This window comes from Conger conger, chromosome 13 (genome assembly GCF_963514075.1).
Source record: "Conger conger chromosome 13, fConCon1.1, whole genome shotgun sequence".
Taxonomy (NCBI): domain Eukaryota; kingdom Metazoa; phylum Chordata; class Actinopteri; order Anguilliformes; family Congridae; genus Conger; species Conger conger.
The window spans coordinates 28345742-28355936 of record NC_083772.1 but is presented as its reverse complement, the minus strand read 5'-3'; the positions used below and the strand labels follow the sequence as shown (position 1 = coordinate 28355936).

At 38.0% G+C, this 10195-nt stretch overlaps 1 protein-coding gene across 1 annotated transcript; it reads left to right on the top strand.

Annotated features, from left to right (window-relative positions):
* Positions 1–1819: 1819 nt before the first annotated feature.
* Positions 1820–7314, top strand: LOC133107516 (extracellular calcium-sensing receptor). The gene is made up of 7 exons (XM_061216505.1): positions 1820–1877; positions 2727–2886; positions 3040–3331; positions 3483–4298; positions 4474–4701; positions 5533–5656; positions 6401–7314. The coding sequence occupies exons 1-7, from the start codon at positions 1820–1822 to the stop codon at positions 7312–7314; spliced, it is 2592 nt and encodes an 863-aa protein (XP_061072489.1).
* Positions 7315–10195: the final 2881 nt, after the last annotated feature.

Below are 10195 nucleotides of genomic sequence, written 5' to 3'. Positions count from 1 at the left end.
ATCTTCACAACTTTCAGATAGAAGCCGAGGTGAGGAATGTCACATATGTAGCCTATGTTTATGAAACTAGTCAAAATGGAGGAGGAAGCAACTTTGAATAAATTAATCAATAAAGAAACAACAAAGAGCCGCACTGTGACAACTTCCGCTGAGGTCAGTGCCAGAAAAAAAATTCCTGAATGAATTTCCCCATTGGGATTTAAACAACCTGCGATTATAAGGAGCCTGTCTTTAGTACAATTACAAGACGTCAATGTGTTGTACATTTATGCCTCTTCTCTCAATCATGGCATTCCCGGGCAGTTTGGTTTGAAATTATACAAATTGGACAGGAATGTCCTAGAACTGTACCAACGGTTTATAGTCATAGCAAAGATGCATCTTCTTTCTGGGTGAAAATATTTGCTCTATCATGTGTATATATTTAAAAATATTTTAAAATTTCAATAAGCTATTTAACCCTTTGACACATATGGTCAAATGGGTCATACAGCACTAAACTGGTCCCTGAAGCATACAAATAAACCTGTTATACCTAAACACAGGTTTTGAAGAAATATAAACAGCAGCTGTTAAACACACAGTGCAAAGCTGTGTCGTTACATGTTGAAGTGTGGTGGCACTTTCCCCACTAATGGGTAAGGTTGTTGTTATTATCATTATTAATATTATTATTATTATAGCAGTCATAATATACCTATATTACTAGTATTTTTAAACTATTAATTACAATAATTATCAGGACTCATAGGCCTACAATAGCGCTAGGCCTACTTCAACCGAGTGAAGCCAAGTGTGATGTAACAGTCGAATTCTAGAACAGCTGTTGCACGCAGAAAAAAAAACTGGATTTATTTTAGAACTTACTTGTCAAAGGGTTAACAAGCTCTTAAATGAGAGAGAGAGAGAGAGAGACCTGAGGACACCTATGTGATTACTCGTTGTGACATGGACTGTCTGATAACCCTGTGTGTGTCGAACTGTTTTGGCTAAGGACCCGGTTATGGATTACCCCTACCTCGCTGTGTAAATATCCATAATTAATTTTCCAATTTGCCTTCTAATTGTAATTCATGTGCGTGTTTTGTTATCAAGCTTGGTGACGTGGATACCCCACAGCTGTGAGCCTGCCACAAAAAATTAACTTAACGTTCATTAAACAAATGTTTAACATACAAGGTTGCTACTGACATTAGCTGTTGATATTCGCTTCTAAAAATGGAAAGAGATGAAATGTTATACGCATTATATAATGAAGTTTGTTAATAATGCAAAACTAGATGCAAATGCTAACAAGGATGGCAAGGATTATTTATTTTCACACACAACAATCTTTAGAGTTTGCAGAGAATGGTGCGAAAAACTAAAAACATCCAGTGAGCAGCAGTTCTGCAGGCAAAAACATATTGTTAATTAGAGAGGTCGGAAGAGAAAGGCCAGACTGGAAGGTGACAGTAATGCAAATAACCACTCATTACAACAGTGGTATGCAGAAGAGCATCTCTGAAAATACAACACGTCAAACCTCTAAGTGGATAGGCTACAGCAGCAGAAGACCAATACGTAAAATAGGTCTGATGAATACCTGATGAAGTGAGTATATATTGTATACTCTAATAAAAGTGTTATATGCATTTGAGATGTAATGTGTGGTTGTGACAGGCTCTTAATTAAAAGCAGAGAATCTGCACTTTTACCACATGTGAATTGTTTGATTACAAATGTAAAATTGTGAAGTACACAAATCAAGAAAATAAATTTGTCCCAAATGTTATGGAGCTGTAAAACCTGTTTTAACTGTGTGATGGCATTGACTGCAATGGTATTGGATATTGAATCCAATGCCGTGAAGAATTCACACTATTCTGGAGGCAAGAGTGGGTGCTACCCAGTACTGTCAGTGTATCTAATAAAATGTCTGGTAAGAGCGTCTATATATAAAAACAAACTAGCCATCCCTTCTTCAACATTCAATTTGAATTTTTAAATGTTGCCTTTAAATTGTTAAGCAAACTCTTCATGCAATAAAATAGAAACACTAACAAAGTGACATATAACACTTGAATAACACAAAATAACAAATGTTGCTTAGTTTGTCTCTGGTGAGATTGTCATGAACATACCCTTGTTCACACATTGCCCCTCCCATGCCATACTTTTTGCCGGTGCATGCAATTCATACATTTTTTGCTTATTTGTATAGTCTTGGCAAAATAAATCATATTCCATTTGTATAATTTTGCATTCCTCATAGACCACACCTACAACATTTTCCAGGATTGTTTTAGATGTATCATGAAAGCACTGTTCTGAAAACACTGACAAAACAAGGAAAACAGCATCCTTCAGCAATATTCAGTCAGATTATGATGTAGAAATGGGGAAGGGATGTATTCATGAGTGGGTTTTTATGACCCCCCCCTCTATTATTTTATGTTGGTTTGCTTTTGGCTTGAAGGTAATACACCAAGGTATACAACAGATTTCACCCTGTTCATGTACTCAATGAAGGGAAATTGGCACCTCCTTCATCTGAAGCCAAGTTTACCATTGAGAATTGTTGCTTTGGCAACATATTCCATATAAATATGAGTCAATAATGCAGAGTTCTATATTGAGCACATGTCAATTCTAATTCTACAATAGGAGATCAGACATGCCACATACAATGGAACAGCAAAAGTGGTTGGTAACCTTGTTTGTGTTGCTGCTTGCTGCTTTAACAGGTGCAGATGACCCTTTTTGTAATCCACTGGGTGAGCCTGAATATCCTCAGTTGTCAAAGGAAGGTGATATCATGATTGGAGGGATTTTCTCATTTCATAGCAGCTGGAAGGACAGGAAGCTCTCCTACACACGCACACCTCCACCTATCCAGTGCACCAAGTAAGTTAGCACTCATGAAGTAATTAATTCTACCCGTGTGGAGTTTAACTAACATTAACTTGTTCTTCTCTTTGCTTAGATAATACCTGAATGTCTTCTTCACAAAAATGAAACTGACTAATGTACAAGTTGTGTTTATCATGTTTAACCTAGTGTAAATCTGAGAGCATTCCAATTTGCCCAGACAATGATCTTTGCCATTGAAGAGATCAACAATAGTACGGATTTGCTACCTGGCATATCTCTTGGCTACAAGATGTATGACTCTTGTGGCTCCTCTGCAACTGCTGGAAAGGCAGGACTGGCACTGACAAATGGGTACCAGGATTCAGCCTCAGCTACTCCATGCTCCAACACAGCTTCAGTTCAGGCAATCCTCGGAGAGACCTCCTCTTCATCCTCCATCGCCATATCTACAGTCATTGGACCATTTAACATTCCATTGGTAGGCAAGTACAATCGTTCAGCTTGCCCAATGAAAGAAGTAAAACATCTGAAACAATAAAAAAGTATAATATTAATCAGCACTGATATTTCTATGTAATGGGGCACTGTTGTTTCAAGTGTTAGATGAAGGTGTGTCAATCTCTTTGCAGATAAGTCACTTTGCTACCTGTGCATGTCTCAGTGACAAAACCAAATATCCATCATTTCTCAGAACCATTCCCAGTGATTATTACCAGAGCAGAGCACTGGCTCAGCTGGTGAAGCACTTTGGCTGGACCTGGGTTGGGGCAATCAGATCAGATGATGACTATGGATACAATGGCATGGCAGCCTTTATTAAAGCTGCCCAGGAACATGGGGTTTGTATTGAGTATTCAGAGCCCATTTTCAGAACCTATTCTAGAGAGAAATTCTTTAGAGTTATACAGATTATAAAGCAGTCCAGCTCTCGGGTGATTGTGGCATTCGTTTCTCACTTGGACATGGATGTACTGCTCCATGAACTAGCCCACCACAATATTACAGGCTACCAGTGGATAGGCAGTGAAGGCTGGATCTCTGACTCCTACATTGCCAAAGTGGATGTTCACCACATACTATCTGGATCAATAGGCTTTTCAATTCCAAGAGCAAAGGTTACAGGCTTAAAGGACGTCCTCTTTGATGTTCTAGCACTGAATTCATCCGGCAGCGTTATTTTCACAAAGTTCTGGGAAACCCTGTTTAGTTGCAAACTTCCCAGCTGGAATTCTTCAAAAAATGCCAAAGAGTGTACAGGCACAGAAGATTTGAGTGGAGTAGAAAATACATACACTGATTTATCCTTGATGCAGATTTTCAATAATGTCTACAAGGGAGTGTATGCAGTGGCCCATGCACTTCAAGAGATTTTAACTTGCAGCAATGGTGCTCATCTGTCCAACAGAAAGATATGTTTCAATAATGAACTACTGACACCACTGAAGGTATGTATTCATTACATACCCTCCTTTTACTATGTTAATTACATTTCATTATGTAAATGTCAAATGTCCTCACAACCCTCAAATTAAGCATTCAATTGGCATACCTTTCATTTTGCCCAAAAGAGAATGTTTATCATGCATTAATGTATATTATACCTGACTGGCCTATTTACAGTTTCTACAGCATTTGAAAAAAGTTCATTTCAGAACCAAGGATGGTGAAGACGTTTATTTTGATGAGAATGGAGATCCACCTGCAAAGTATGAGCTGGTTAACTGGCAGCAGAACAGCAAAGGCCAGATTGAGTTTGTGACTGTTGGACTTTATGATGAATCCTCACCTATGGAGGAACACTTAACACTAAGCAATGTGTCAATTTTGTGGGCACAGAATGCAAAACAGGTGCGTTTAAAACAAACTATAGAAATATCCCCTGCCTACTGAAATTTTAAAATCATCAGGTAACATAATATTGTCTGGGGGGAGTTCTTATCTCTCACCTGAAGGAGGTGCCAATTTCCCTTCATTGAGTACATGAACAGGGTGAAATCTGTTGTATACCTTGGTGTATTACCTTCAAGCCAAAAGCAAACCAACATAAAATAATAGAGGGGGGGGGTCATAAAAACCCACTCATGAATACATCCCTTCCCCATTTCTACATCATAATCTGACTGAATATTGCTGAAGGATGCTGTTTTCCTTGTTTTGTCAGTGTTTTCAGAACAGTGCTTTCATGAGCATCCGAGAATATGTAATATTCAGCCATTAGATGCAGAAAGAAAAGTTTGATCTAGAACACAAGGCTCCTTCGTAAATTTGTTGCCACTAAACAAAGGACCCATGGTGTTCCTAAAGCAGCTTCTGTTTAGATCTTTTTTATTTGGCTCATTTCAGCTAACAGTATAGTCTGCAGCTGAAACTTCATAGTCCTCATTTCACCGTGCATTGCCCCTTGTTGCTGAATGTACTATTGCAGTATCTCAGTGCAAAACAAGCTGTTGATAGAGGTTACCAATGCTTAAATTAATAGTTCATGGTTATCTGTTTTTAAGAATTACTTTATCTAAATATGAGTTTAGATCATGCCTATTTTTAAATAAAGTGTTGATATTTACATTGTATCTCTTTAAAAAATCCGCAAAATTAGTTTGATATTATAATACATATATCCTGGAACTGAAATATACTTCAACATTATCCAATTAAATGTACATTTAATCTGTACTGCAGGTACCTGTGTCAGTGTGCAGTGAGAGCTGTCCCCCAGGCACTCGGAAGGCTGTTCAGAGAGGAAGGCCTGTCTGCTGCTATGACTGTGTGCCCTGTGCTGAGGGTGAAATCAGCAATACAACAGGTAATATTATACATTGTACAGTTTGTAAACCCGGTGTAATTTATACAAATTCAACATTTTTAGTTCACTTCTAAAAACTATTGTCACATTTGTTCTGGTGGAGAACTGGATTGTCTTGGCCACGTCTGCTGGTGGAGAGAGCACAAGCACCTGGCTTGCGTTAAATAATCAACCCAGTTGCTTCAAGTATATGCTCCACAGAGACCGGGAGATCGTTCTAGAGTGGCAGTTTTTGTTGTGGGTTTTTATTTTATAAAAAAGGGAAGACGCTGCTGAAAAGCAGTGGAGTTGGTGGCTGGAAAGTGGCCGAGATGAAAAGCTGTCGCTCGGTTATACTTTATTTTGCATCTTTTATTTTATTTTTTAATTTATTTAATTCATCATTTTTGCACGGAACCTGTGAGGGGCAAGGGGGAATATTTTTTATTATTTATTTTGTGTTGGTGTGTGTGCTCTCTCTCTCTCCATGTGGCAAATGACGATAGCAATTCCAGAAGTGCCGCATCTCCCTCATAGGGCACTCACACACAAAATGACATGTTGGCGGTCTCGGCGCAAGCTAAATTCGCCTTTGGCTGCACATTGTGATGAAGGGTCTGTTCACATCTCATCATACAGTTATAATAACATGTGAACATGCTTTTCTTCACAATGTCATTGATAGTGTCAAAATCCATGTTATTACAAAAAGCTGTACCATCATATTTCTCAACCCTAATGCTTACCTATTCATTTTCTTTTTAGATTCTATCTTGTGTGTACAGTGCCATTCAGACTATTGGTCAAATAAAAAGAGAGTTGAATGCATCTTGAAAGAAACAGAATATTTATCCTATCATGAAATTATGGGAATACTGCTTGCATCAATCTCTTTACTTGGGACATGCACAACCAGTATTGTGGTGACCATTTTCTTCATGTACAGACACACCCCCATTGTGAAAGCCAACAACTCAGAGCTGAGCTTCTTGCTGCTCTTTTCATTGAAACTGTGTTTCCTTTGCTCTCTTACTTTCATCGGCCGGCCCTCTGAGTGGTCCTGTATGCTGCGCCACACTGCGTTTGGGATCACCTTTGTCCTCTGCATCTCTTGTGTTCTGGGGAAAACAATAGTGGTGTTAATGGCCTTCAGGGCTACTCTTCCAGGGAGTAATGTCATGAAGTGGTTTGGGCCTCTCCAGCAGAGACTTAGTGTTCTTGCTTTCACTCTGATACAAGTCCTTATTTGTGTGCTTTGGTTAGCAATATCCCCTCCTTTCCCCAACAAAAACATGAAGCACTACAAAGAAAGGATCATTCTAGAATGTGATGTAGGATCAGCTGTGTGGTTCTGGGCTGTACTGGGTTATATTGGATTCCTGTCTGTATTGTGCTTTGTTTTGGCTTTTCTGGCTCGTAAGCTGCCTGACAACTTCAATGAAGCCAAATACATCACATTCAGCATGCTCATATTCTGTGCAGTCTGGATTACGTTTATACCAGCTTATGTCAGTTCACCAGGAAAGTTCACTGTAGCTGTGGAAATATTTGCCATTTTAGCTTCCAGTTTTGGATTGCTCTTTTGTATCTTCATACCAAAATGTTATATAATCATACTAAAACCAGAGAAAAACAGCAAAAAGAACTTAATGGCTAAAATACCATCTAAACCTCAGTGAAACTGTGAAAATATTCCTCTCTTCTCTCATATAACATGGGTCTGCTAAGTAGAGCTTTCAAAGGTTTTATGTAATAAATAATGTTTCACCAGAAGCTGATTTTCTTCCTCGATTGCCAGTTTAGTTTACTTTGTCCAAATCTGTATGTACATTTTTATATCACTGGCAGGCATTCATCTCTGCTGTTTGCAAACTAAACTAAACTAAACTAAGCATTAGTTTTAGGTGGGAGGGGGGTGTGTGTGAGCACATCAAGTGAAACCCTACCAGTTTCACTGAGAACTGAGTCATCTTGGTGAAAATGTTTAAAGATACTTGGAATACTCTTGGAATTCTAGCTTTGCATGTGGTTGTAGGGTTCTGCAATTTTTTTTTTGCACTCATTGACTGCAAATTGAAAAAAAGTGATAGTTGCAGCATTCAATTCATACCGTACAGACATGTTGTTTTGCATGGTTGTAATGAATGTATTATGAAGAGCTCAATATGTATTTTCATGAATATCCTCTATAATCCATGACATGTTACCATGACATGATGTATAAAACCCATTGTAATACATTCATAATGCTCTATGTAATGTATTGTAATTTCTAGTGTAATGCTTTTGTGATTCTCATGAATGCATCATGAATGCTTCATGAATATGTAAATGTAAATACTTATCTACCTGCAGGCTGTATTACATTTACATTTTAGTCTTTGGGCAGACGCTTTTAATCCAAAGCGACTTACACAAGTTAAAGCATCACATCCATAACTAGTAAAATACATATGAAGTGCTGTATTATATTGAAGAACAGAATCAACCAGTTAGCTGGATAGGTATATTGATATTATTACATGTCACAACCAAAAGCCCCCAGAGTTGGGCAATAACCCCAGGAGCAAGCTCCCGCTAGCATTCACACACAAAACATTTTTAACTCTAAGTCCTGGTAGTATAAGCTCACAAAATAACACACATATATACCAAAACCCTGCAGATGAACACAAAGTAATCTACCAACCTCGGAAAATAAACATGAAAAAAAACATGAAAGTTAGATACAAATGCAATGCTTTCACACAAAAATTGTATCACTTGAACTGGTGCCTCCACCTTGCAGATTCCATCTTAGTGACCAGGTACTCCATATTGTAGGGCAAATCAGAACAACCGGAACAACCCCTAATAAAGACAGTTGGATATAGAAGAAGAGAAGAAGAAGAAAATCCCAGTCTGCGCCTTTCTGTGTGGAGTTTTGTCCCTTTTTCTGTGTGGGTTTACTCCCACCATACAAAGACATACACATTAGGTTACATGGGGGGGCATTAACAGGGCATTGCTGCAAAAGAACACATGTGCTCAGTCAACTTACCTTGTATAAATAAGGGTTCATAATAACTGTAATGTATAACATAATAGCTAACATATACATTAGCTACATAAACTGTGGTCACTGTATTAGGTAGACATGTATACCGGCTTGATAATGCAAATATTTAATCAGCCAATCATGTTGCAGAAACTAAATGCATAAAAGCATGCAGACGTGGTAAAGAGGTTCAGCTGTTTTTCAGACAAAATGTCAGATTGCGGAAATAAGTAAATTATTGTGATCTAAGTAAATTTGACCATGGAATGATTGTTGGTGCCAGACAGGGTGGTTTGAGTATCTCCAAAACTGCTGATCTCCTGGGATTTTCCTGGCCAACAGTCTCTAGAGTTTGCAGAGAATGGTGCGAATAGCAAAAAACATCCAGTGAGCAGCATTTCTGTGGGCAAAAAAATGTGTTGTTAATGAGAGAGGCCTGAAGAGAAGGGCCAGACTGGTCAAAGCTGACAGGAATGTGACAGTAATGCAAATAACTACACATTACAACAATGGTATGCAGAAGAGCATCTCTGAACACACAACACGTCAAACCTTCAAGTGGATAGTTTACAGTAGCAGAAAATCAATACGTCAAAAATATAAGTCGAATACATACCTAATAAAGTGCTCAATGCTGTAACTGAAGTGTTAAATGCATTTGAGATGTAATGCATGCTTGTGACATGCTCTTTAATAAAAGCTGAGAATCTGCACTTTTACCACATGTGAATTCTTTGATTACACATATAAAATTGTGAATACACAAATCAAGCAAAAACTGTATTTGTCCCAAACATTATGGATCTGTTGAAACTATGTGACGGCATTTACTGCATTCCAAAGGAATGTTTCCAGCACCTTGTTCAATCCCATGGCGTGAAGAATTCATGCTGTTCTGGAGGCAAGAGTGGGTCCTACCCAGTACTGTCGTGTACCTAATAAAATATCAGGTCAGCGTGTCTATATATAAAAACAAGCTTGCCATCACTTCTTCAACATTCAACTTAGAATGTTGTGAGTGCATTACATGTTGCCTTTAAATAGTTAAGCAAACTCACATGAATAACACAGAAATATTGCTTAGTTTGGCAATACCAGTTTGTTATTGGTAGCAACAAGCAAATTAGATGTAGTTAGCATGATGAATTTGCAAATATCCACTTATGTTAAAATATAGGCAATACGAACATTGTAGCGATTGCGCAAGCATTGTGCTTCAGGTGGATATTTTTTAATTTGGGAACTTGTAATAAATAATTTGCTTGTTGTTACTGATATCAAACTGGTATTGTTGTCTAACTAGATAAGCAATGTATACAGAGTTTCAGTGATCGCTTGTCTGGAGTGCAATTTGGGCAGCAACACGTTCCATTTATCTCTTTATGTGTTCAATCATCAATCATGTTTAGCTAAACCTTTATTTCTCTCAAACTGTAAGTTACAGTTGCATCGTTTGTGGTACACTTATCATATCTTAGTTATATAGGCAGCTAGTAATGGAGCCAAATAAACTGCTTGCTTAC

Coding starts and splice junctions, on each gene's coding strand:
- LOC133107516 (XM_061216505.1), top strand. CDS start 1,820: ATGGTATTGGATATTGAATCCAATGCCGTGAAGAATTCACACTATTCT. Junction 3,332..3,482: donor GACCATTTAACATTCCATTG/GTAGGCAAGTAC, acceptor ATCTCTTTGCAG/ATAAGTCACTTTGCTACCTG. Junction 5,657..6,400: donor TGAAATCAGCAATACAACAG/GTAATATTATAC, acceptor TTTTCTTTTTAG/ATTCTATCTTGTGTGTACAG.